Below are 27,561 nucleotides of genomic sequence, written 5' to 3' on the forward strand. Positions count from 1 at the left end.
AGAGATCATCTGATTTAACTTCACAAATTATCCCTGTTCTGTAGATCAGGAACCTGAAGCTCAGGACACTAAGCAATCTGCCAAGCTAGCAAATGAGGGAGCTAGGACTGAAATACAGAGCTCATACCATATCATCAAGCTGTACTCTTAGCAACCAATCGACACCAGCAGGCTTGTGATTGTCAGGTTATTACTGATGCTGATATCCACTGAGAAGCTCTTCTGCCTCAGTCTCCCTACTCCTGGCTGAGAGGAGCACAGCATCCTGGACATGTCCCGAAGCCCGCAGTGGAAGGCTTTCTTGGTGAGCCCTGGCATGCTGGTAAGTGCAGCACTCTTTATTCCTTATGGGTCCTGAAATACAAGACCTTCAATAGTAATGCTTATTGATAACTGGCTTTTGGTACATCCCTGGAAGAGCTGATTCCATGTAAGTCTTGAAGATAAACTCTTACAATGTATTTTTAAGTCTTTGGCTTAAAAGGTGCCTAATTTGGTGCCTGATTCTACTAGTATTTCCTAACTAAAGTCTTTGCTAGCACTCACTCACCTCTAACATTTTTCCTAGCCCCCACCTCCCACCCAGTTCTTTGATATTCTACCTGTAGCTCTGTCTAGCTCATTATTTTCCACTGAGGGCTGAAGAGGAAATCTGCTTATAAAACACAACATTCAATTGATAAAAAGATTGCAAATAGTCCCACCAATATGTCAATTTCTAATTTTTATTTAGACCAGATGAGAAAGACCCATTTTTCTGGAAAAAGACTATTGACTTTTGAGAGAGAAGATTACCAGCTGGCTGCAGATTCCATTTCTCCCTTGTAAAGGGAACAGGAAGGATGGGTAGGTGTACAGGACAGAACATATGTGCACTGTGCTTATGGCTTTTCCAGATATCAGCTGAAGGTGAGACGAGTCCTCTGCACGCATTTCTCAGTAGCATCCTCAATCAAAAGAACAGCTCACACACGGATACGCCGGGCACCTGTGCATCTGATGTAGACTGACCTCATTTTACAGCAACCTTAACAAGTCATTCGAATGCAATAGAAAAGGGGAGAAAATGGAATTTTGAGTCCCCTCTGGATTCACGTGGATGGTTTCAGAAATATCCCCAACTGCCTTTGTAAAATGCTAGCACCATGTATTAAATATCTACCACAGGTACTTGCGTGCAGAAATGAGAAGCCAAAGTTAATCTGCTAAGCCATGTAGGAACTGCAGTCAAGGGACTGAGTCTTCCGCGGCGAGCCAGTGACCAGGCAGTGACTGAAGTGTCCAGTAGGGGGCTAGCACCCTCTGTCTATATGTAGCCAATTCCTCTTCAGAGCCTCTGCTCAGCAGAGCAGCTGTTTGCTGGGGAAGCCAGTGACGCACAAAGCATCCCGCCTATAGGATTGGAGGCTTTCTCAGTGCAGTTTTTTTTTCTGCCCACTTTAAACCCTCAGGTTCTAAAAATCAGAAAGACAGGAAATGCTGTGTGAAGCCAGAAGATCCAGAGTTCTTAGGAGACTGCAGCTAGGGAGGCTCAGCCTGGGCTAGAGCATCAAGAAGCTGCTGGGGAGTCGGCTCATCTTTAAGCCTTTTGGGGGACTGAATTTTCGTTGTTAAGTCATTCAGTTAAGAGATGGACTGTGCTGGTCACGTGAAAGCCAGGGCAGCCTGAGCATCAAAGTCGTGACAGTCTTAAAAAAAAAAGTGTATAGAGTATATATGTGCTCAGAGTCCTGTTAGTAAAGAGAGTCCAGCATAGATCTTATCTTCGTCTTCACTCAACTGCAAACTCAAAAGTGAAGAAACAACATCTAAGGGCTTTTTGTGGTGGGAAACAAACCTCAAGATGGCTCTAAATGACTGTTTCATTCTGAACTTGGGAGTGGACCACTGCACACACTACAACGTCTCCAATCACAGTGTGGATCTCCCCATGAATGAAGACTGGTTCTACCCTGCGATCCTTTATGTCATCCCTGCAATTTATGGGGTGATCACTCTCATAGGCCTCGTTGGCAACATTACTCTGATCAAGATCTTCTGCACGGTCAAGTCCATGCGAAATGTGCCCAACTTGTTCATCTCCAGTCTGGCTTTGGGAGACCTGCTCCTCCTGGTAACCTGTGCTCCCGTGGATGCTAGCAGGTACCTGGCCGACAGATGGCTATTCGGCAGGACTGGCTGCAAGCTGATCCCCTTCATCCAGCTTACCTCAGTGGGGGTGTCTGTCTTCACACTCACGGCGCTGTCAGCCGACAGGTGAGTACTGGCTGTCTGAAGGTGCTAGACACCTCGGAAATAAGCCATTATGCGGTAGCAGCCAGAGTTGTTTGCACAGAAGAAAGTTGTTCTCAAACTCAGGTTCCTTTCCAAGCATGCCTTTTTGTTCTGGGGATTACTTCTTCAGTTTAGTAGATTGGTTTACATGGGGAAAAGTGAGTGAATGTGAGGACAGAAGGACACAAATGAGAAAAAAATCTCTGAGCTGCATTTTCTGAAGGTGAAATGGATTTAACAGTGCCCTTTCCTAGCTTCTTCCTCCCTGTAAAATGAATTGCCTGGTGAGAAAGACAATGACACTGGATCAGTGTAACTCTCAGGCAAAGGTTTCTTAGAAGCAATCTGAAACCTTCAGATGCCATAAAACTCCTACTGCGTTTCTGCCAACTCTTCTTCCTGAAACACCAGGAGAGAAGATAAGGGTCCTTTCTTTGAAATCCATGTTCCTCAGTGAAACTTTCTTTGTGGCTGAACAGTTGTGAGCTGTTTTTCAAAGCCTCGTGTAAATGAAATCAAACACTGGATTTTTTTTTTTTCAGGAGAAAGCTCCATTCAAGATTGAGTTTTAATTTCCTTATCTTTGTTGATGCACTTCCATCTAAATGCCTTTGAGAGTTTTGGGGGAGATGTAGCGGGAACCCACCACAGGATTTGATTCTGGGAAATATACATAATGTCAACTGCATCTCCTATAGGAATATGTTGCATAGATTTTCATTCTTATTAACCACCCATATTAATCTTTTAAACATTTGTCAAGCATCTATCATGTGAAAAACACTTTGGTTAACCTCGTCAGCCAGGAAGTAGCTGCTGGCTGCTCATACAAGTTGCTGAGCACATGTTGTGTGCTGCTGATTCTGAAAATTGGACTCAATAATGGTCATACCTTCTGATATGGCACAAACCAAGTAGTTAGGTTAAGAAAAACTGGTGTACGAACTATAACTTTCTATCTTAGAAGCAAACTGTATGGCATGTGTTACAGGTGCCTAGGCCTTGAGAGTGTGTCAGAAAGAGCATGGAAGCAGCTCTTGAAAGTTAACACTGAAGAAAATGCCCCCCATTCAAATACATGCGGTGCTGGATTCTCATGTTCTAGAGGAACAAACAGTTCTCAGGCGATCTGGTTTGTCAAATAATGGGCAAATAAAGATAGCGTTATCAGTATTGGTAGACACACGTTTGGACTTAGCTGCCTGAAGTACACTGTTTGGCACAGATGTTCTTTTCAGAGATAGAAAAGTAATGGCCTGGAAAGGAGCACTGCGCCACAAACCAGGGTGAAGATCTCTTCATTCTCTCTCCTTCCCTTGGGCTTGCTCTTACCAGCACATTGCCCACAAAGTCCTAATGACCACAGGTGGTTCCAGAGCTGAGTCAGGTGCCATGCCCTATGAAGCTGGCAGAAACATGTGGCTTGTTTTTAATGGCTGAGGGCACTCCAGGAATGAATAGTTTTCTTGACGGTGAGAAGAGACCAGTTTTTGGTGTGGCGAGTGCAACCTGTGTTCTAGATGGTGTTGGCTGTTTTGGGGGGTAGAGAAACAGTGAGGGCAGTGAGGTCACAGGATGTAAAGATGCAGCTGCAGGGAATCCTTTTGTCGAGTTTCAAAATGACCACATTCCCCTCCAGCAGAAAGGGAAGTCTCTTTAAAAATGAAGGCTGCACCCTCTCCCAGCTCTGCAGTGTCCTGGGCAAGTTCAGTCACCATGTGTGCTGCCCAAGCTCACAATTAACCATGATCTCCTATGTAACTGAGTTTCTGGGATTTGCCAAGGCTTCACTGAGCTGATGGGTCACCTGCATCACAGTGAGGAAAAACAGGTATTGAACTAGTTAAATGACTTGTTCTTACTTGATTGCAGAATTCTATTTTATTAATATACCTCAGCCAATACCTATGGACACTGATTTGTTTCCATTTTGGGTGTGATAATCTGCTCTGGACATTGTTATTTATGCCCAATATAATTTTTTTCCTTTCCCAAGTATATATCTGGGCATAGAATCATTGTATCAGAGGGCATATATTTAGTAAATATTGCCAAACAGTTTTCCAAGTTGGTAGACTGTACTAGATGGGTTGGTAAAAAGATGAACCAGAAGGCCCTCCAAATTGGATGAGCAGAGGAATCAGAGATGAGCTTTAAAAACATGCAGATTCCAAGGCTCCAGCCTCAACCAAGCGAATCTGGGTTTCTGACCTGTGAGTGCAATTTCATCCCCCCCTCAAGTTGACCACCATCCCATTACTCACACCAGCATCCTTTCCGCAGTCTTCCCCTGCCCCAGGCAGACTTGAATGTTTGTCAAGACAAAAAACAAATCTGAGAAAAAATTGAACCACTGTCCTCCTTGTGTCAATTGGAGTCTTCAAGACAGTCCCAGAAAGCAGAAGTTTGGGATTCACACTACTGACCGAGGTTTAAATTCTAGCCTCTTCCCTATTGGTCCTGCCATCCCTCTGCTTCCCTAATTTCTGCCCTTCTGCACACACTGGCGTCCTCACATGCAGTGGTTATGTTGACCCATTGTTGGCTCTTCTTGCTCATGCTGTGTCTCACCCTCTGGATCACCTTTTTCCTTTCCTAGGGATAAGACTGTACTCTCATCCCAGCTGGTGCATGGTCTTGAAATGGGCATCAGCAGACCTTGAGTTGAGACATTGTTTTCTGTCATTACTATCCGTAGGAGTTGAATCACATAATTCTAAGACCTTACAGTAATTATTGCTAAAATGATGGAATTGAGCTAGATTATCTCAGTGATGCCTCCAAATTTTAAAACCTTAGGATTATTATCTGCTAAATTGATTAGCATTCAGAATCTAGCTCAAGCATCTTCCCCAAATCCCTAAGTAGGGGTCATTCTATTCCAAATTTCCTGATTCTCTTCTTTTTTTAAAAATTTTTTTTTTTATTGGAAAGTCAGATATACAGAGAGGAAGAGAGACAGAGAGGAAGATCTTCCATCCGATGATTCACTCCCCAAGTGAGCCACAACGGCCGGTTCTGAGCCAATCTGAAGCCAGAAGCAAGGAACCTCCTCCGGGTCTCCCACGCGGGTGCAGAGTCCCAAAGCCTTGGGCCGTCCTCGACTGCTTTCCCAGGCCACAAGCAGAGAGCTGGATGGGAAGTGGGGCTGCCGGGATTAGAACCGGCGCCCATATGGGATCCTGGGAATTCAAGGCAAGGACTTTGGCCGCTAGGCCACAGCACCGGTCGCTCCTGATTCTCTTCTAAACATGAGACTTATGTCGTGTTTCCTATATCACACTGCTTTCAAATATTTCACTTGTTTTTCTTTTTTCTAGCCTCACTTATAGTCATTTAATTTTAATATTTAAAATTTTTAGATAGCTTACAAAGAACATTCAAGATAGAGATTTCTCCTGTATTTCATTGGCAAACTCCATTGCCTGGTCCAACTAGCCACATATTGATTGCTCAATAGTCACATAAGGCTAGTGGCTCCTCTGTTGGAGTACTGATGCACAGTATTTCCATCACTGCAGAAAATTATGTTGAGCAGTGCAAGTAAGAGAGCTCTGTGCGTTGGAGTCCAAATCTCTCTCCCAGGATGCAAGTTTGCTGTTCTCACACATCAGCAACTCCTCAAACATCCAACATCTCCCAGCTGCATAGGCTCTTTCTGTCTGTGAAATGCCTTCCATTGGAAGACATCTGGTTGTGAATAGGGGAAAGATGAGGCAGTGCAGCATGATCTCTAGTCACAGGTTTGGGAAATTTAGGCATTCTGAGGAAGAGCCTTTCTGCCTAAGTTTATATTATGAACCAGCTGCTCTTTGCATCGTCTTTTACAAGCCCTCTTCCATCTACGAGGTGGTCTTCATAGAAGTTTGTCTCATGATGCTTCAAGACAAACACTGCTCTCCACACACTCATCTCATTGATCCCCCAGGCACCAGCACATTCTCTCCTCTCAGAGTTCATCTGCCCTCCCTAATGGCTGCAGCCACTCAGATCCTGTCCGTCATCCCCGGCCACAGTCCAAATGCTTTCTCTCCTAGGAAGCACTCACTCATCTTGTGCTTTCACTAGTTGTTTTCCTTTCCTAGGATGTTTTTCATTAAATACTGAATAAATTAAGATACTAATTCATTAAATACTGTGTCTACCCAGCCTTGCACTGCTGAGTCCTTTAACAGATGCATCGTCTATCTCCTTGATTGTATGGGAAGCTCCACGGGTCCATGTCATCTATGACACTGAAGCCCATGCTACTTCTAGTTAGAGACCACTACTATTTGATATCTGAGCAGTGAAAAACAAAAACAAAAACAAAAACAAAGGCAGATATCACCTTAAAATTCCAACCCTGTTTGACTCAGAGAACAAACAAGGTTGAAAGGAGGTAATTGGTCACAACAGATTCAGAGTGGTCAGAGTGCAGCCCGCTCATTCCGAAAATCCCAGCTTCTACATAGTGGAACTGCCAGCTTTTCTTTACAAACCATCAAAACACAGAGCGAGCCCGAGGCGATTTCTTTTTGCTCTGTGACCATGAGTGACTTACAAACCCGGGTCCATAGTGGGCCCCTCATAAAGGAATCCAAAGTCAGTTCCACTGCTAGAATAAGTATAACGGCTCCTTTCTTGCACAAGAAGGCATGGTTTAGATTCTTGTAAGGTATCCTTCAGAAAGTCTCTCTGTTGCAGCAGGTCATACCTGCTGTCTCTGTGAAAGGAACTCAGTGCACGACTCCTTCAGACCTGGGAGTCTGGCAGCGATCACAGGGCAGCTGTTGTGGAAGCGGGCTTTCCCAGGAAGGTGCTCTCAGAGTACCACGGGCAAGGAGGACAACAAAGAACTTCGACCTTGTTTCTCACACCTTATCTTTTAAAGTGCCAAGCTCTTCTGTGATTAATTAAGCATATTTTCTGGCAACATAACGTGCAAAAAAAAAAGCCCAGCCTTGATCATGAAACACACAGCCCAGGCTGAAAGGGCTCCCTGGTGAGGTTTTCAGAACTGTGCCTGTCAATAATATCCTTTACAAATGGACTCAATTTGCATTTTTGCACTGATAAATGCTCTTGATGTGTGGGGTTGCATAAATTCTCTCCTTATTAAAACACATGCTTTTCAGAATAGGATAAAAAAATTGTCTCCATTCCTCTCTTTAATTTCCAAGTAACAGAACAAGGGATTGTGAAGAGGCTGATTTTATATATTAAATGTAACCTCATATAAAAACTGTTCCTTGATCACTGAGTCTAATTCAATGACTAACACTATCTCAAAGTCCAGTTTGGTTTCTCTTATTTATTGAAGTATAATTTACTCTACATTTCAAGTAGACATTTCTGTCACTTGAAAAATATGTACTTTATTATTAGCCCTCAGCATCACAATCAAGACAAAATATTCCCCTGAAAGCACTGACAGCCATATGCATGCTGCTTGATCTGCTCACTTCCAGCCACGTGGGGAATGAGCCAGCAGATGGAAGATCTTTCTCCTTCTCTCTGTAAATCTGCCTTTCCGAAAAAAACAAAAAAATCTTTATTTAAAGGCTATTCTACAAGAAAACTTCAGAGTCTGTAGACGAATGGATTTAAAAGATAAACTTATTTTTGCAAAAGAAAGTAATAACTCCATATTTTTCAGGATACATATTTTTCATGAACTTTTTGAAGAACCCTAACAGTTCTTCTTCTCCATGAGTTTATTACTTACATAAACTTTTCTAATATTATGTTTGGGACTACCCTAGAGCTCGACACATATATTATTGATTTCCAGAAAACCCTCAAAACTAACAAACAAACTAGAATAGATAGATAGAGAACAACAAGGAAAGCTTAGAAACAGACAGGAAACGGTCAGCGAGGATGCACTTATAACTCACTGGGTGGGACACAAAGATTAGTTACTCCTCACTGGGGTATTGAAGATTTCTCTGCACACCCCTCCTAAAACTGTTCTGCACCTAAACTGTTGACATATGTCTTGTTAGAGTTATAGACTACCCGAAAAACAGCCAGGTTCAGCAAAATCATGCTTCAACGCTATGAACTGCTAAAGACTAAAATGAAAATAGACATGAGACAGCTGAATAGTAATCTATAGCCATTTTAAGGTGTATAGAACCTGGTTGTACACAAACTAATAATTGAAATGTCAATGTAGAAGTCACAGGATGTGGTTCAGAACTTGCATTTTTGTTTTCCTCTTGTAACATATTGGTTACTCAGTACCATGTCAACTAATTCCAAAATGTCATAAATTGTTACTGATGTAATGTCGGGACTTCTAACTGATCGGGATGATACTCTGTCAGCTCTGCCTTCAGACCAGAGATGGTCTCCCCAAGAAACCGTTGAACTTATCTGGACAATAAGATGCTGGACTCTATGTTTGGTATATGCTTGCAATGGGGGAATCTCAACTGAACTTGAACTGTGGTACTGCAACAAGGTGGAGGAATCCACCATGGTGGGAGGGTTTGGGGAGGGGTGGGGGGAATCCCAGAGATTTAAAACTGTGTCACATAATGCAATGTAATCAATAAAAAAAGAGAATCTACTATAAATTAGAACTCCCTTTCTTCTTGGACAATAGAAGGATAATAGGACACTTCAACTTCATTTTAAAGTTATTCCTGCTTTTCTGGTTACTATGATTCTCGAGTATATTTTGTCTCTATTATTTTAAAAATCACAAGATGTTACTTTTATTGTTTATACAGATTCTACTTTTACTCACACATTTGCCTCGAGCTTCGTTCCTCACTCTCTCCCGCGGCTTCACCTGAGACCGCCCACTGCTGCCCTAGGAACTTGCTTCAGGATTCATTTAGCACAAACCTAATGATGATAAATTTTTCTCAGTTCTTATTAGTCTGAAAATATCTTTACTTCATGTAATTCTTAGAGGATATTTTCAGCAGAAATGAAGAATTTTAGGCTGACAATTCTTATCTTTCAATACTTTGAAGTCTCCTCCATTCATTGTCCAAGCTGTGAAGTCAGATGTCAGTTTCATTGTTGCTCCCTTAACAATATCAATTTCTTTTTTCTCAAGCATTGGTTTTAAGATTTTTCTCTCTGGTTTTCAACAGCGCTGTTCTGATGCACCTTAGGTGTGTAGGTATTGCTTCCTTGGTATTTTTCCTATTTGGGATTCACAACATTTGTTAAATTAGTAGCCTAAAGATTTTAATCAGTTTTGTAAAGTTCTCAGCCATCACAATATCAAATATTGTTTCCATTCCGTTTTTGTCTCTCCTCTTTTATGCTGTCCATACAGACCGTAACTGCAGGTTAAACGTGAGCTCAGTAAGTTTCTGCACCCTTTAGGGGGTGTTGCTTTAATTAAGGCAGGCCATTTCACACTGAGCTTAGGCTCATGTTGCTCAGAATTATTTTTTCAAATTAATATTTTATTACTTTTGATGTAATAATTTAATTTACATTATACTCAAAGGCTTAGTAGCTCTACTAAATAAAGAGCTGTGTTAAGCACAATTTCATTTCACCATTTCACCATGTTCTATAAATTTCCTATTCCCATTTTTGTATTTTTCAGTGTTCCAGCCTGGCTATTCTGTGTTCATTAATCCTCTCTTTAGCTTTATCTAAAATTCTAGACCTTCAATTTGATTCTTTTTTTTTTTTTAATTTAGGAAGCATCTTTTAATTTCACTTCTTTTTATTAATATTATTATCATTTTATGATATAGTTCCATAGGCCCTGGGATTTCCCTTGACCCTCCCCAATTCCCTCCCCCACTGAGTTCCCCTATATTATTAGTATAGTGTAGTTCTTCATACACAGTCCTGTGTCCATCATTGTGGGCATGGAAAATTACAGAGTCCAGCATCCTATTGTCAAGATATAGTAAACAGTTTCATTGGGAGTCCATCTTTGTCTGGAAGTAGAGATGCATACTGCATTGTATCCTCACATCTGGATATGATATCTCCATTACACGGTTACTATACATTTCCTTAAATGAAAAGCCACAAAACAAAATCAACAACAGGGAGAAAAATAGATATTTACAATGCCATGAAGTTAAATAACATGCTACTGAATGACAAATGTGTTGGTGAAGAAAAGAAAATCAAGAACCTTCTTGAAGAAAATGATGCTACTGTATGATCTATGAGTCAGTGAAGAATTTAATGAGAAAGTGTTCTGAAGAGATGAAACTAAAAAAATAATCAAAATCCATCAGATATGGTTTCCACTGATCTTTGTTAGTGAAATATGTCTCCTACAGGCAACAAATAGATGGGTTTTGCTTTTTAAATCCAATCTTCTAATATATGATGTTTCACTGATGAGTTTAAGCGATTTATATTCAGGATTATGAATATGAATCAGTGGTAATTTTGCCCTGTCATTTTAGCAATGGGTTGTTCATTGATTTAGTCTTCTGTTGTCATTTCACTGGGATGTTCTTCACATTTGCCTTTGGTTTTTGATGGGTGCTATTCCTCTTCTCTGTCAAGAGAACATCTTTAATTATCATTTGTAGGGCAAGTTTGGAATAAGCATATTCTTTTAACTATTCTTTACTGTGTAAGTATTTTATTTCATTTTCAAAGACAAAGGAAAGCTTTGCTGGATACATTATCCTGGGCCAACATTTTTTTTCTTTTAGAATCTAGATTATGTCACTCCATTCTCTTCTGGCCTGTAGTTTCCTGTGAGAGATCTTCTGTGAGTTTAATTGGCATTCCTTTATATGTCAACTGATTTTTTTCACATGCGCATTTAAGGATTTTTTTTTTCCTTATGTTCAATTGAAGAGAGCTTCATGATCATGTGTCTTGGTGAAGATTGCTTTTGATCAACCCTTTTATTGGGAGTTCTGTGCCCCTTCTGGATCTTGTTTCCCAATTCTTTCTCTTGATCAGGGAAATTTTCCTTTATTATTTCATTAAATACATTTTTAAACCCAGCTTCTCTTTCTTTTCCTTCTGGAACTCCCATAACTCTTACATTTGGCTTTATGATAGTGTCTTTCAATTCCTGAATACTTTTTTTGGCCTGACCCAGCTCTGCTTCCAGCTTTTTGTTTGCTTCCCCTGGTGACAGGAAATACCTTCCAATTCTGAGATTCTTTCTTCTGCTTCCTTCATTTTATTTTGAAGACTCTCCACTGAACTTTTAATTTGCTCTACTATATTCTTAATTTCTGATATATCAGCTTTTATTTGATTCATTTCCTGTGTAACATATTCCTTAAATCCCTTGAATGTCTGCTTTACGTGATTCTTGTTGTTGATAAGAAGCTTTATACAAGTGTTTTGAATTCCATATCCCCCATTTTCTCAATGTATTCTTCAGTTAACTTTGGGGCTGGCAAAGGCTTTTGCTGCTTTGCAGGGGACCCCTCTGCTGTTGTTCTGTCCTCTCCTATTTCCTGGAATGTTCCCTCTCTGCTTCACACTGGCTAATGTTTCTCCGTCTGTTTAAATGTGTCCTCACCCTATTCCATCATCTTGATTTTCCCAATTTAATTCTTAATTTCAGTAGTTGTATGTTGTAATTCTACAAATTTCCTTTGGTTACATGTTGTAACCAAGTTTCTCAAATTTGTCCTCATATTTAATATTAAAAATTGTAAGATATATATAATTTGAAAGGCAGGAAGGGATGGAGGGAAGTAGAGAAAGTAAGAGATAGAGGTATCTTCCATCCACTTTTCACTCCCCAGATGGGTACAACATCTAGGGCTGGGTCTGGCTGAGCTAGGACTCAACCAGGATTCCCACAAGGATAACAGAGTCTAGTCCAGTCTGGTCTGCCCCTAGACCCAGCCAGTATACTTCCCAAAGGTGCTCAGTCTTGCCTAGCCTGATCCATCCACAGCCCCTGCTCCCACACTCATCACTAGGAGCTGCAGCCCAGTAGGGGAATCCCCAGAGTTCCCCTATCAGGCCCTGGGTGTTGTGCAGCCTATGTGCGCTGGCAGGTGCTTCAACTTAGCCTGTCATAGCCTGCCCATAATTTCAGCTCTTGTTAGTGGATGTTGCAGCCTAGCCTACCCAGATGTGGCCCACAACCTGTCTAGCTCTTGTGCATGCCAGTAGGTGTTAAGCCAGTAGGTGCTAAGGCCTGGCCCAGCCTGGCCTCTCCCATCTACAGCCTTTTCTCTCTTGATTGCCAGCAGGAGCTACGGCCTAGTAGGAAAGTTCTCCAAGTTCAATTACCAGGTCTGCTTCCAGCTCCAGACCTCAAGCATGCATGCCATCAGGTGTAGTGTCCCTACTTGGCATGCTCTGCCCTCAGTCCTGGCCTTTGCATGTGTTGACTTTTGCTGCAGCCTGGCAGTGCCCAGCCTCCTCCCAGCTCCAGAATATCACATAGGTTCCTGTCAGGTGAGTTCTGTTGTCCAGCGTGGCTCAGCCAGCAACCACCCCAGTTCTCCATGTAAACTACTGGGTGCTGTAGTCCCAGAGAGGTGAATCCACAAATCCCCTACAGAATCTTCCCCCAGATCTGGTTTTCTTGCATTCTGGTGCGGCGTTGCAGCCCAGCCTTGACAAAGCCCATCTCTGCTTCAACACTAGCAGGTGGGCACTGCAGCCCAAGCCCAGCCAGACATGGCCCCCAGCCTCTGTGTGTGCCAGTAGACAGCAGGCAACACCATTTCAGCCCAACCCAGGTCTCCCAGAGGTCCATTGCACTGTCTTGACCCAGACGTGCCCTTTGATTTCCTCCGCTCTAAGCCACTGTGTCTCAGCTCCCTCGCCCGCATGAAAGTGCAGTGGCCCAGTCCATGGAAGACCCCAGAGGTCATCCCTCCCCTGTCAAACATTCCCTCAACCATTCCCACTCCAATATGTCCCCAGACTACCTTCACCAGGCAACCTGAAGCCTCCCCAGTTGGGGGCCAGGAGGGTATGCCCAAGCCTGGAGATCCCTGCTTTCTCCACTCATCTTAAAAAAAAAGAAAAGAAAAGAAAATAGGCAGCTATGATGGCATACGGGCATAGTTAACACAAAGTTGGCATTAACTAGGCCCAGGATGCCTGCCAGCTATTAGCTGTTTTTCTTCCAGTAATATAAGACTTGCATAGATACGAGGCAACCTAGACGGCTGCCCACAGCTGGGGTCAATATATTTGAAAAAAATAAATCTTCTGTGGGAATTCTAGCATGTGTTACTTCTACAAATCTATTACATTATTTTTTTTGCTATTGTATTTTTGCCACACTATTTAGTTTGTGTACCAAGCAAATTTTATTTGAGTACCAACTTTGTATATGAAAACTTATAGAAGCTTGAAGAAATGAGTGGATGGTCTTCCAGAACAGCTTATTACTGGCTGCTTGTGGGCAGCTGGGGCCCTATTGGGGGAGTGCAGGTTGGAAGCTTGACTCTGGGCTCTGTGAGAGCTGATCTAACTCTCCTCATTAGCACTTGTCGCTTTAGTCATCTCACCTAAAAGCCTGGGTTGTTAACCTGGGGAACTCTTCTTGGGGGCCCTGGACCAAGTTACTGTTACCCTCCTCTTAAGTCTCCTAGTTCTTTTTAGCTCTGGGTTTCTCAGAGGCTGCTTGAAATTTGGCAAATGCCTTAAAAGGAAAATGAGACAGAGTAACAGCTCTAGCTTTTTGCACTTTCTCTCCAGGATTTTGCCCCTCCAATCCTCATTGCCTGGGTACTTCTCTAATGTTTGGAAAGGGAGTTTTCTACCTTTTCATTTCTAGAGAGTGGGTCAGGCACAATCTAGTTTACCACTATTAGGAAGGGAAAATCCTGTGCCAGTTCTCCTAAAGGTCCCATCTACTGCCCTCCACACACACACACACACACACACACACACACACACACACACACACACACACCAGTTCTTTTCAAAGGAGTTCAGAACTCTTTGTGGGCCTCTGGGAGCAGCATTCAGAGCCACAAACTATTGCAGCAGTTCCAATATGGAGTGTGAGCTCTGTTTAACCTCAAAGGGAGAAAGTGAACAGAATCAGCTGATGCCACAGCCAGGAATGCCCGACACCAAGCCTCTAGGCTCATTAGCTCAAATTAGGCAGTGATTGATAACTGCTGATACCTAATGGGCTGGCATGAGCCCAGATATTCCTAAGGTACATTTCTTTGAAATTCATTTCTTTGTTACTTTTCCTTTTTTTTATTCCTTTCCTTCCTTTCTTCTTCTTTTTAAAAAGATTTAATTTATTACAAAGTCAGATATACAGAGAGGAGAGACAGAGAGAAAGATCCTCTGTCTGCTGATTCACTCCCCAAGTGGCTGCAACAGCCAGAAATGTGCCGGTCTGAAGCCAGGAGCCAGGATCTTCTTCCAGGTCTCCCACGCGGGTACAGGGTCCCAAGGCTTTGGGTCGTCCTTGACTGCTTTCCCAGGCCACAAGCAGGGAGCTGGATGGGAAGTGGAGCTGCCGGGATTAGAACCTTGCCCATATGGGATCCCAGTGTGTTCAAGGTGAGGACTTTAGCTGCTAAGCTACCACACCAGGCCTGCTTCCTTTCTTTTGCTCTTTCCCCCACCCCCTCCTTTTCCTATTGCATTGCACTGGGGTCAGTTGACCAGTGGCGACAAGTAATGCTTACAAAGGAAAGAAATAAGAGAAAGATGCATATTTTAAGCACATGTAAGAATTTACAGTGAGTAGAATTTACTGTGAAAGTAATATGAAACTGAGGAAAGAACCCAGCCAACCTCATGAGAATGCCCATGTAACTTTGTCCTACCCACCTAGAAACACTACAGCTACAGGTCAACCTTAAGCTTCTCCAGGTTTCTTTTTCCCCCTTTGGTGGTTGCTTTATTTTTAACTGAGTTGGCACTTCCATACCAGGGCCAGGTCTCAGCTACTACAAGTACTTTAAATATAACTTTAAGACAGTAGAAAATGAGTGTGAAAAAAAAATGCATTGGTTTCTCCAGAAATGGCAACCAGAGCGGACTTTTTTGTTGTTGCTTGTTTAAAATTTTTATCCTTTCCCTTTTTTGCCTTCCCTTCTACTTTAAATCATAAGTAGCATCACAGAAGAGCAGAAAAACCAGATTTTGCCATAATTTCTTTCCTAGCTTGTCAACAGGAATGGAATTGAAAGTTAAAATTGTTGGCGTAAGGAATAATATACCTGCACTCCAAGATGAAGATAGGCATAGTTAATATTTAATTTTAAATCTTTTTAAAAAGATTTATTTATGTATTTAAATTTTTATTAGAAAGGCAAATTTACAGAGAGAAGGAGAGACAGAGAAAGATCTTCCATCTGCTGGGTCACTCCCCAAGTGGCCACAACAGCCGGAGCTGAACCAATCCAAAGCCAGGAGCCAAGAGCCTCTTCCAGGTCTCCCACATGGGTTCAGGGTCCCAAGGCTTTGTGCCATCCTAAACTGCTTTCCCAGGCCACATGTAGGGAGCAGGAAGGGAAGTGGAGCAGTTGGGATACGAACTGGTGCCCATATGGGATCATGGCACGTGCAAGGCAAGGACTTTAGCCATTAGGCTACCATGCCGAGCCTTTAAACATTTTTTATTTGTACTTGAAAAAGACCCATCATCATTAAATATAAAAAAGGACTGTTAATTTTGGGCTCTGAAGGCCTGGGCTCTGGCCCTGCTTCCCTGCTAAGCAAATGGGAAAGCTCTCTGGTCTCCAGTCCCCTCTAAAGAAATGGTGCTTGGTGACCTCTCCAGATTCCATGGTTACGCGTAAAACAGGGCTGTAATTAAACACGTGTGCATTTGACTGGAGCGGGTAACAGCACTGTGCATGCTGACCAGGCAATTCTTCACAAAGTAATGCAAATGTCACTGTATTATTCATTTGGAGCTTTTCCTGGGCTTATCTTGCCTCTGTAACCAAATTTGGAATCCTCAGTGGCTAGGGATTCATAGTGCCAAGCAGAGCCTGAACTATCCAATTGTCCTTACATGTGCTGAGCAGTGAGTGCACTGGCATGGCTCACTGAGCTACTTGCTGTCCTCATTATCACAGTAAAAGCTACTACAGGCATGCTGCTTAAGACACAAGTTGAGCTAGCCTCCACTCAGAGGTTGCACCAAGCGTCTTGGTGGTGAACAACAGAAACATGAGGCATGTTCACACATTCGACGCACATGCACCAGAGCATGGCAAACTTCTGCAAATGACCACACAGCAAACACTGCAGCCTTTGTGGTCACAAGGTCCCTTTTGCAACCACTTACTGCTGTCCTGGCAGCATGAGAACAGCCACTAACAACATGTAAACAAATGATGGTTAATATATGGACTCTGTGTGCACATGAAGCTTGCTGTCTGCACTCTGGAGTTAGAAGTTCATGTAATTTTCATGTCACAAAATACTGTTCTTCTTTGATTCCTCACCTCCCCCCCCCATCATTTAAAATGTGAATGGCTTTCTTACCTTGTGGCCACACAGAAACTGGTAGACAACCAGATTTAGGCCATGGGTCTGCATTTGCTGCTGCTGAGAGTCAAATGAGCGTGAGTTTCATGAGGTGGTGGTAGAGTGAGAATTTCTTTTCTAAATGGAATGAGGCCCCGGGGGAAGCCAGGACCCTTTTCTACTTAGCTAGGCCAGTCTTCCTAGGGCTACCATCAACAAGACCCTCACACCTGAGTGAGGCATTCTCATAGCACCACCGGACTTCTGGATCATCAGGATTCCATCTCATGATCCCTACTGTCAGAGGAGGAAGTCAAGGTCCTGTGTCATATGATTAGAAAACAGTGAAGCCATAATCAATGCAAAGCCTTCAAGTCAAGTGTCAGAGCGCTTCCTGTGGTAACAGCAGTTGTTTTGATGAAGAAAACGAGACCACTCGACAGCGAGGCTTAGCTGTGGTCCAAGTTCCATGGTGGCAGATCTGAATGCAGGGCCGGCTCTACAACAGCTGGGTACACAAACATGGAAACACCCTGAACATCTCCCACCTCTTCCAATGTGTGTCGTCATGCATCACCTGTTTTCTCCAAGGTCTTTTCATCCTAGGTTCATTGGGCAAGTTGCCGTCAAATGTTTTAAGAAAGGAACTGGGTTTGAAGAGAAATCACCCCCTCAGTTACCCAGTGATTCTTCTAGACTTTAAAAGGTTACACACCTGTAAGTGTTTTGGCTGCTCACTTTGGGGGAAGGGAGCAGGATGAGCTTCAAGCATTGTGTGTTGCCCTGGAGCTAACTGTAGGAAGAACCTGTGAAAGCAGGGACTTTGCCCTCCAGTGACCACCAGGCGCCAGAGAGTCTCCTGGCATGCTGGCATCTGCAGAATACCACCTGTTGGCTAAAGGGGTCACAGCCGTGTGTGTGTGTGTGTGTGTGTGTGTGTGTGTGTGTGTGTGTGACTGGGGGAGGGGAGCTTATGTAACAGACTATGAATGAGTGTATGCTCTCAATTCTATACAAAAGACTATGGAGAAAAAAGGAAGGAAATATATCAGAACATTACATGCAAGACTTACAGGTGATTTTTTTTCTTTTTGGAATTCTCCACTGTCTAAGTTTTTACAATGATAAAAATTTAGATTTTTATAATAATCTTCTTAACTTAAAAAAATCCTTCAAATTAGCCAGTGATCTCTCAATTATTTTCTCTTTGCTGACTCAAACCCATTCTTTCAGTTTCTTCTTCTTTCAAAATTTTTATCAAGAAGGCAGATATACAGAGAGAAGAAGATACTGAAGGAAAGATTGGTTCACTCCCTAAGTGGCCACAATGGCTGGAGTTGAGCTGATCTGAAACCAGGAACCAGGAGCTTTCCCTGGGTCTCCCACATGGGTGCAGGGTCCCAAGGCTTTGGACCATCCTCTACTGTTTTCCCAGACCACAAGCAGGGAGCTAGATGGGAATCGGGGCCACTGGGATTAGAACTGGTGCCCATATGGGATCCCAGTGTGTTCTAGGTGAGGACTTTAGCCACTAGGCTACCATGCCAGACCCAGTGTTTCAATCCATATTTCTAAGAACAAGAATATTCTTCTGCATAATCCAATGTCACTATCACATTGAACAATTCTTCAATATAAGCTGATACCTAATGCACAATCAAATTTCCCCCATTGTCCCCAAAATGTCTTCTGTAACCTCCTTTTAAAAATTCAGGGTTATATGAGAGCATACATGTTGCATCTGGTGTTACAGCTCTAAATCTGCTTCAAAGTAGAACAACAGTTCCCCTACATTAAAGGAATGATATTGTTGATGAATCTCAGGCAGTTCTCTTTTAGAATGTGTCAGAATCCAGGCTTTTTCTGATTGTTTGCTCAGGTTGGTTTCAGCTTAAATGTTTTTGGCAAGAACATTACCCACATTACGTTATGTTATTCTCATTGCAATTATATCAGGAAACACAAAGCTAAGATTGTCCCCATATTGGTGATGCTAAGTTTGACTAGTGGAACATGAATTTCATGAACCCTTATCACTTTTGTTGTCATGGGACCTTTCTCTATTAAAAAAAAATACTAAGCATATTTCATGACTGCACTGGTATGAACTATATTATTTTTGCTTTTGACTTTTAGAAGATATTTTTTCTGGGCCCCTAAAACTATTATATGGCCCAGGCCTTGTGCTTAGCTTAGTCTACCCAATGGAGAAGATGGTACTGGGTTTAATCACTTAATCAAGGTGTAAACTCCAGATGTTTGTATTACACAAGTATATTCTCCTTTTTGTATTTAGATTGTAATGTGTGATGAGGCTCTTTTGTGAATATCCTATTTGCCAAAACCTGTCCTTCAATGACTTTATCATTTTTATCAATTAGCTATTACATTGAAATTTACAAGTGGAAAGCTTATAATTCTAAGATTTCTGCATTAATTAGCTGTTTTTTTTAAAGATTCAATGTATTTATGGATTAAGCTAATGATTTATCTATTACAACTACTATAATTTAAATGCTTAATTATCTTAAATTTCACAAAGATCCTTCAATATAATTTCTTGGGATTTTTTTGCTATGAATCCCTTATATATTAAGCATATTGTTTCTCTCTAGCAAAATAAGATGTTCAAGGTTCATTTTGAACATTTCCTATCCCACACAAAAGGTGAACTATTTTTCCAAGGTCCTTGTTATCTCTTTTTATTATTTTATAGGCGTGAGGGAAAGGGAACACCAGGGGAGGGTTTGGTCTTCCAGCTGGTGGCTGGTTCAGTCCCAGAACAGCCAGGACTGGGGCAGGCCAAAGCCAGGAACTCAAAGCTCCATCTGGGTCTCTGCTAAATACCAACCTCCGTATGTTCTTACAGTAAGAAATTTAGGATGCTTTTCAATGTATATATTAATACAGTAGTAGTGTATATAATGTATTATTTGACATACAGACAATATAGACATATGTTCATTCTTTTTACTGAGTGGTACATCTTCAGTAAAGTGGGACCACAAATTTAGTGCAACATGTACCATGTGAGTGAAATCAGGGGATGTCTTTGCCCCACGTTTCAGGTTGGCAAATAGCTTCTTGGGATCATTTTGCTCATCATAATTTTTCATTATTGTTTTTCAATAGTTTTTACTCAGGTCTGTTATAATAGGGATCAAAGCAGTTACAACAGAGGAGAGACACTAAATTCAACTCCTTGTTCACCAACTTTACCACACTTAATCTGATATATACTTGCTCTTGTTCGTGTCAGTTTCACAGGTTCTGTGTCCAGCCACTCTATGTCTGTTCTGCTCCTGGCACCTGAAGAGCACGCTCACTGCATAGGGAGTTCATCCTTCTCCAAGACAGCCACTTCTTTGTTAAAACTCTTTTTGTGAAGTATTCTTGAAGAAAAGGAGACAGTGAATGAGGAATTTATATTTGAATGAATGTTTGTACTTAATAGTGGATGTTTATAGTCAGCTTGGGGAAGGTATGTCAGAAGCAGTTGGAAAGAATAAGCCTGGGGAAGAAAAAGAGAAAATGTAGAGGAGCCACAATCGATAATAGTAACAAGACTGATGGCGGAGAGAGAAGAGACCTATGATCCATCTTTCCTGCCAAGATGCCCATCTCTTAATTAATACACATTGCAAACATAATCCATGAGAAATCATCTGTGGAGATATGATTTGCTAATAAAACGAATCTCCGCTTATTTTACTCGCTAATAAATAAAGGGCACAGAGCACTTCCTTAAATGTGCTACTCGCTGCCCCTGTCCTCCCAGCCAGCACCAGCCTTACTCAGCTTCCCCGGCTTAGAGGCTGACCGGCTGTGTCTCCTGGCAAAGCTCCTTTACGACACAGCCATGCTGCTGAATGAGACTTCTGTTTCTGTCCACTCCTCCTTTTTTCTCTCCTCCCCTCTCTTCTCCCTGCTTCCTTCTCCTCTCTTCTCACCTCTCCTCTCCTCCAATTTTGTTTCTCTCCTCCCATTCCTCCATCCCACTGCTTCCACAGGGGTTTTGCCCCCTTCCATTTGGGTTCTCCCTTGGCAATCTCCTTGACCCCAAGACCACATTAGAGTTCAAGGAAACTAGAGCATATGAATAAAAGGTAAAAGAGAACACTGGCATGAACAGAAAGGATGGCAGGTGCTTGCTATATACTCAGATAGAAGAGTCACCCTAAGTTCCCGTTTTCAGAGCAATAACTCAAAGATTCCCTGGGAATATAGCCATGCCAGCCAATAAGTGCCTTGCATTTCTTCAGAAAAATGCTTGCTGTTATTCTCAGGAGGAAATAAACCCGATGGTCAAGAGTGTGGTCAAACCTTACTAGGTAGGATGCTAATTTGAATGCAGACACTGTGGCATTTAGTTCAGTGAGTGTGGCTGCACCTCAGCCTTCTCCATTTAGTCAGCATTTGTCTTAGAATGGAGGTTTAGTAATACTGATTTTCAGTATTTCCTGTGGACTTCAGTAGGTGATCTTGGATAAATACAAGTTAAATGCTGAATTCTTAAAAATAAAAAAACTGCCCACATTTGAATAAATATACCTTTTTGTGGCCAAAGGCTTCCCACTCTGACTGTGCCAGCTACTTCTACTTACCAAGATCTCTTGGAAACATTAAGGCTGTTGAAGAAATTTTTTTTTTTTTACTTTTCCAATGTTTGCATAAGAAACATGAAGTACATTTGCTCTTCAGAAGTGCAAAGTAACTAACTTGAACCCAGTATCACCAGAGAAGTCCGTTTGTCAGGCTTTGCAAGGACAATTCATACTAAGTAGGTAAAAGGGAGCTTCTCTCATTTTTTTAGAAAGAAGAAACACCTTCAATTAACTTGTCAGCAATCAATTAGTGAGTATTTGCTGAGCCTCTGCTTTCAGATGAAGGGTATGCAGAACAAGGGACTTTGGCCAATTTTAGTGATACCAAAAGAACAGAAAAGGAACATCTAAGCATCTGATCTCAAAAAAACTTGTAAGAATGGGGCATAGAAAAAATATGTCCTTATAAATCTAGCAAAAAATTAACGATTGTGAACATGAAAGAAGAAGGATTCTCGCTGTCAGAAAGGTTGGAAGAAAACAGGAATAGGTAGGACTTAGATTGTAATAGCTAGGTTGGCATTTGGAAGGCCTGGAATCAGATGAAGGGAGAGTTTGGCAAGAGGCATCAAGAAAGGAGGGAGGTAGGAAAGTAGCAGGGAATTCAGGAAGGGAGCACAGACTAGCCAAGCTCTTTGGTACAGCTGAGAGGTGACAGCCCATTCTTCCAGAAGACAGTAAGTGCAGATGATTGATACAAAATGACCCTGGAACTAAATCTGGTGAGAACTCTAAATGATTATCACATCTAATTTAATAGATAGAGTTCTTTTGTTGACAAAGAACAGCAGCCACTCAAACGGAAGTTCTTATACTATCTTCTATGATTTAAATGCTATGCCTTAATGACATTTTATACACCGGAACACAAGAATCCCCAAAGGGATGAAAGTAAGCCATCTACTTCAGTTTTTGACCAACGAATGAGTTAATCCCTTATTTGGAGACTTTATGGTACTTATAACTGTTATCTTCCAAGAAATGCAGATAGGAATCATAATTACCATTTATCTCTAACAATGTTCTAGCAGTATCTTTAGTTGTATGCATCTTTTGTGCAAGGTGCTCATTTAAAAATACTTTCAATTAGGGCCCAGCATGGTAGCCTAGTGGCTAAAGTTCTCACTTTACACACACCAGCATCCCATATGGGCACCAGTTCGTGTCCTGCCAGCCCTGTTTCCCACCAGGCTCCCTGCCTGTGGCCTGGGAAAGCAGTCGAGGACGGCCCAAAGCCTTGGGACCCTGCACCTGTGTGGGAGACCTGGAAGAAGCTCCTGGCTCCTGGTTTCGGATCATTGCAGTACTGACCATGTGGTCAATTAGGGAGTGAATCGTTGGATGGAAGATCTTCCTCTCTGTCTCTCCTCTCTCTATATCTGACTTTGTAATAAAAATGAACAAATCTTTAAAAAATTACTTTCAATTAAAAACATCAATTTGTTGCCTTCATTCTTCTAAGGTTTATTACTTCTTTTTGTTTTTAATTTGAAAGTCAGGTTCTGCAGAGAGGAAGAGTGATAGAGAAGGTCTTGCATCCACTGGCTCACGGCCAAAATGGCCACAACAGCTGGAGCTGAGCTGATCCGAAGCCAGGAGCCAGGAGCTTCTTCTGGGTCTCCCACACAGGTGCAGGGTCCCAAGGCTTTGGGCCATGCTCGACCGTTTTCTCATGCCATAAGCAGAGAGCTGGATGGAAAGTAGAATAGTTCGGGCTTGAACGATTGCCCATATGTGTTGCTGGCACAGCAGGGCAGAGGATTATCTTGCTGTGACACTGTGTCTCCCCCGCCCCCAGCTTCATACCAAGCTAGGAATAAAAATGATTGAGGGGCTCCTGCTGTGGCATAGTGGGTTGAGCCTCTGCCTACCGTGTTAGCATGCTGTATTGCTATCTGTTTGAGTCTCAGCTGCTCTGCTGTTGATCCATTTCCATGCTGATGTGCCTGGAGCGTAGAGGGGACATGGGCAATGGAGGATAACTCAGGTCCTTAGACCCCTGCACCCATGTGGAAGACCCAGATGAAGCTACAGGGCCTGGCTTCAGATTGGCCCAGCTCTGTCCACTGTGGCCTTTTGTGGAGAGGGCCAGTGAATGGAAGAAGTCTCTTTCTCTGTCTGTCTCTCCTCTGCTCTCTGTGAATCTGTGCTTCAAGAACTTTCTGAAATGACTAATAGAGAAAAAAGTAGAGGAAAATAGAACTTTCTTGGAAATTCTTACGATTTTCCTAATTGCTTCAAGTGAAAGCAAACTCAAGTACACTTAAGTAGGACTGTAGTGTTGTTCAGGAGAGTTCAATAAATAATAACCTCTTCTGTGCCTCAGAACAGCAAGTACACAAAAGAAATTATGACAACAAAGAGAATTACTCTCAGGGCCCACTTCAGCTTTGAAGCTGTGGTCATTCTCTCTTGGGCAGTTCCTGCCCACTGAGTCAGCCAGGGAGTGGCTCAAGTCACACTTCATTGACGCAGCACTAGCCAAAAACTAAGTCAGGCGGCATGATAAGGGCTGACCCTGTGCACCCAAGGGATTTCTCCTCCAATGGCCCATCTTTGCTCACAGGCTTCCCACTGGGCTGGTGTAGAGGGACCAGCTGTCCTTCTTTGCTGAGAGTGAGGGTTTTTTGGGGACACAGAGCTTTCATTGCTAAAATCTGAGCATTTCCAGGCAAACTGGGGTGGCTGGTGATCCCTGTGATTGTATTGCTTGGCAAGTGTGCACGGAATCTGGAGAGCTGCCTCTGGCTGATCCTGCTTCCTGGCCCTTCTTCCTTCACAAGCAGCACGCCAGACGTCAGCCCAGTGTCCGCCTCCCAGAGCACACAGCCCAACACAGGGACACAGGCAGTTCACAAAACAAGAAGGACCCTAACGTTTCAAGAGGAGACAAGATTGAGAGAATGCTGGGACCTAAATGCGAGAGGGACAATCACAGGGCTCCTCCTGGGTAGAACTTTTCAGTGGACCATTTGTTTTGCACCCTCCCAAAGAGATAAGAGGTGTATTTAAAGGACTCGATGACTTAGGCTTCTTATACTGTATTTGTATTTTTTTAAAATTTGTATTAACATTAAGTACTTGCAGATTTTTCTGGGTTGCAATGAAATGCTTCAACAGATACACAGCATAGGTCAATCATACAGGCAGTTGGCTTTTTCATTTCCTGAGTCATGGGTTGTGGCTCCCCTGCTGTGCTGCTTACCTTCACTCAGCTGTTTTGCTCCCACCATCCAATCTCCGTCATCTCTTTCCCCTTCCTACCCTTACAATCACTATTCTAGAAACACACCGACTGTACACAGCCGTCCACCCCACACACGCACCTAGGCCATCTGCCCACCTGTATAAAGCAGCAGTGTATGGCCCAAGTGACTAGGCCCATGCTGCCAACTTGAGAAGCCTGGAAGAAGCTCCTGCCTTCCGGCTTTGGCCTGGCCCAGTGCTGGCTGTTGTCATCTGGGAAGTGAACCTGCAGATGGAAGATCTGTGTGTCTCTTCCTCTCTATCTGTAGCTCTGCCCTTCAAATAAAGAAAGAAATGTTCTTAAAAATTAAATCCTGACACTGGCAGCAAAATATACGGAACTGAATTATATCTGAATGCTTAAAATAAAGATTTTTCCACAAAAAGCCCAAATTTTCTTGTCCGTTTCCCTCTTTCAACAGCAACATATGCTTTGCTATTAATTTTCATAATTTAAGAAGAAAAATTAAAGCAGTTTTAGCTTTTCTGAGAAGCGTTCTTAAAGTCAAAAGACATTGTGAATTGCACAACATGGTGACTATGGTTAATAACAATGTATTACATTCTTGAAAGTTATTAAGAGGATTGATTAACATTTTAGTAAGAGGATTTTTTGAAGTGTTCTCACCACACAAAAAATAGTAACTTTGTATGTAAGGTAGTGCATATGCTGATTAACCCAATCTAGCCATTCTACGTATATACCTATTTGAAAGCATCATGTTGCGAACAATACATATAAATTTTGTCGATTCAAAGAACACATTTAAAAACCTCTGAACTGATGAGGAAAGACAAAGTGAGCCTGAGGAGAATGCTGTTGGAGAGGGGCAGGTACCTGGAGCCTCAGCTGCGTGAGAGCAGCAGCCTGCACCTGCGCACAATGGGAGGCGGCACTCTCGCAGGACAGTGTGAGCACCTCCAAATACTACACCCCACTTGGCTGACTTGCCTCATTCTAGTCTTAGTTCTGATGGCCATAATCATATTAGGACTTATGCGGAATATTCCTTCTTTCCTTCTCCAGGTACAAAGCCATTGTCAGGCCCATGGAGATCCAGGCATCTCATGCCCTGATGAAGATCTGCCTCAAAGCTGCCTTCATATGGGTAGTGTCCATGCTGCTGGCCATCCCAGAGGCTGTGTTTTCTGACCTTCATCCGTTCCATGAGGAAAGCACCAACCAGACCTTCATTAGCTGTGCTCCGTACCCACACTCTAATCAACTGCACCCCAAAATCCACTCCATGGCTTCTTTCCTGGTCTTCTACATCATCCCACTTTCGATCATCTCCGTGTACTACTACTTCATTGCCAAAAATTTGATCCAGAGTGCTTACAATCTTCCCGTGGAAGGGAATATCCATGTCAAGAAGCAGGTGGGTGCTTAGGGTTGAATAATTTCCTTTCTCAGGAGTTGGTGCCTTGCATTTCTGTTGGATTCCACTGACAAGTTCAATATTTAGGTGCCCCACTACTTGATTCTGCAAGTGAAGAGGGGAGGGGAACCATGGCCATATACTAACTGGAAACACTTAGCTGTGGCAGCCTGGGCATTCAGATGTTCTTTATAATTTTACTCTCGGGTGTGAGAGTGAATGAGTGACAGAGAGAAAGAGAGAGAGAGAGAGACAGAGACAGACAGACAGATATTGAGAGTGGAATGTGTAAGATCTGGAGTTGGCAGCATGTACAATGCTCTCTAAAGATGTCAATTCCCTGTAAGTCCCCCACAATTTCATCCTGGACATAAAAATGGTAGAAATTGGCAGCTTCAGCTAATCACATCTTTGCTAGTTCTTGCTGTCTAGCCCAGATTAGAATGTGTGGTATGATGGGAAAGTCAGCAGGACTCCCCACTGCAGTGAAGCTCCCACTTCATTGGAACCCATCCAATGAGAACTTAAAAACTTGAGAACTTAAAAAGTTCTTCTTTTGAATCTCCATCATTGGCAAAGAGTGGCACTTCTCAGCAATACTGCTTCCCTCGTTGAAAGACTGTGTTGCAGTCCAAATTGTTTAAGGAGAAACATGTCTTCCCTTCAGCTAACAGAAGGAATTGGGAGCCAAACAAGATGCTTAGCCTATTTTGTCTAAGAACCTTTCCACATAATACAGCCTAGAAGTAACTTTTGATGAAAATGTAATAATAATAATATTAATAAGTTGCCCTAGTTTGGCCAATGAAGTAAAACCAAGCTGGCTGCTATGTTGAGTAATGGTGGGAATGAGCAAGTCTTAACTGAGGAACAGAGAAAGCCTTGGAGTTGCCTGGCTGATAAACTGCACCCATACTCTCCCAAGGAAAAAGAGGGAGCTTGCTGGAATTTCCTTGTGCAATCCAATCAAGCACGTAATCAGCTTTGTTTAAAGACCTGTTCTCAGCAGCATATTCCAACTCTATTTTACCCCATGGAGTTTTCCTTCCTGGTCTCCACCTTTGTGTTCCTCACTCTTTTTTTTGTTTGTTTTTGTCTTTTTCTGTCTGGTTCCATTGCTTCTCTGTCATTTTACTGCCATACCCTGTCCTTTCTTATTGAACTTTTTCTATGGTGTTGTGAACTCAACTATTTTCCTAATTGGTTTTTCAGTCTGACTCTTTCTCTTTTTGCCTTCTATCATGTCATCCCTTGGTCCTCTATCTCATTCCATGTTCCTCTCTCCTTAGATGGAATCTCGGAAGCGACTTGCCAAGACAGTTCTGGTGTTTGTAGGCCTCTTTGCCTTCTGCTGGCTCCCCAACCATGTCATCTACCTGTATCGCTCCTACCATTACTCCAAGGTGGACACCTCCATGCTGCACTATGTCACCAGTATCTGTGCCCGGCTCCTGGCCTTTACCAATTCTTGTGTGAACCCCTTTGCTCTCTACCTACTAAGCAAGAGTTTCAGGAAGCAATTCAATACCCAAATCCTCTGCTGCCGGCCTGGCCTGATGACCCGAGCCCACAGCACTGGCAGAAGCGCCACCTGCATGACTTCCTTCAAGAGTACCAACCCCTCGGTGGCTACCTTCAGCCTCATCAATGGCAACATCTGCCATGAAAGGTATGTTTACTCCTGATTTTGC

The 27,561-nt window shown here is 42.6% G+C and overlaps 1 protein-coding gene across 1 annotated transcript; it reads left to right on the forward strand.

Annotated features, from left to right (window-relative positions):
* The first annotated feature begins 1,824 nt into the window (after positions 1-1,824).
* GRPR (gastrin releasing peptide receptor) lies at positions 1,825-27,561 on the forward strand. Its single transcript, XM_004597489.2, has 3 exons — positions 1,825-2,256; positions 25,519-25,870; positions 27,160-27,561. Exons 1-3 carry the CDS (start codon positions 1,844-1,846, stop codon positions 27,553-27,555), a joined length of 1,161 nt encoding a protein of 386 aa, XP_004597546.2. The 5' UTR covers positions 1,825-1,843; the 3' UTR covers positions 27,556-27,561.

The sequence above is a fragment of the Ochotona princeps genome, chromosome X (assembly GCF_030435755.1).
Source record: "Ochotona princeps isolate mOchPri1 chromosome X, mOchPri1.hap1, whole genome shotgun sequence".
NCBI lineage: Eukaryota > Metazoa > Chordata > Mammalia > Lagomorpha > Ochotonidae > Ochotona > Ochotona princeps.

Bases quoted from the DNA above. Each gene is read 5' to 3' on its own strand.
- GRPR (XM_004597489.2), top strand. From the start codon at position 1,844: ATGGCTCTAAATGACTGTTTCATTCTGAACTTGGGAGTGGACCACTGC. The intron at 2,257-25,518 runs GTGAGTACTGGC...TTCCTTCTCCAG, and splicing joins ACGGCGCTGTCAGCCGACAG to GTACAAAGCCATTGTCAGGC. The intron at 25,871-27,159 runs GTGGGTGCTTAG...CTCTCTCCTTAG, and splicing joins ATATCCATGTCAAGAAGCAG to ATGGAATCTCGGAAGCGACT.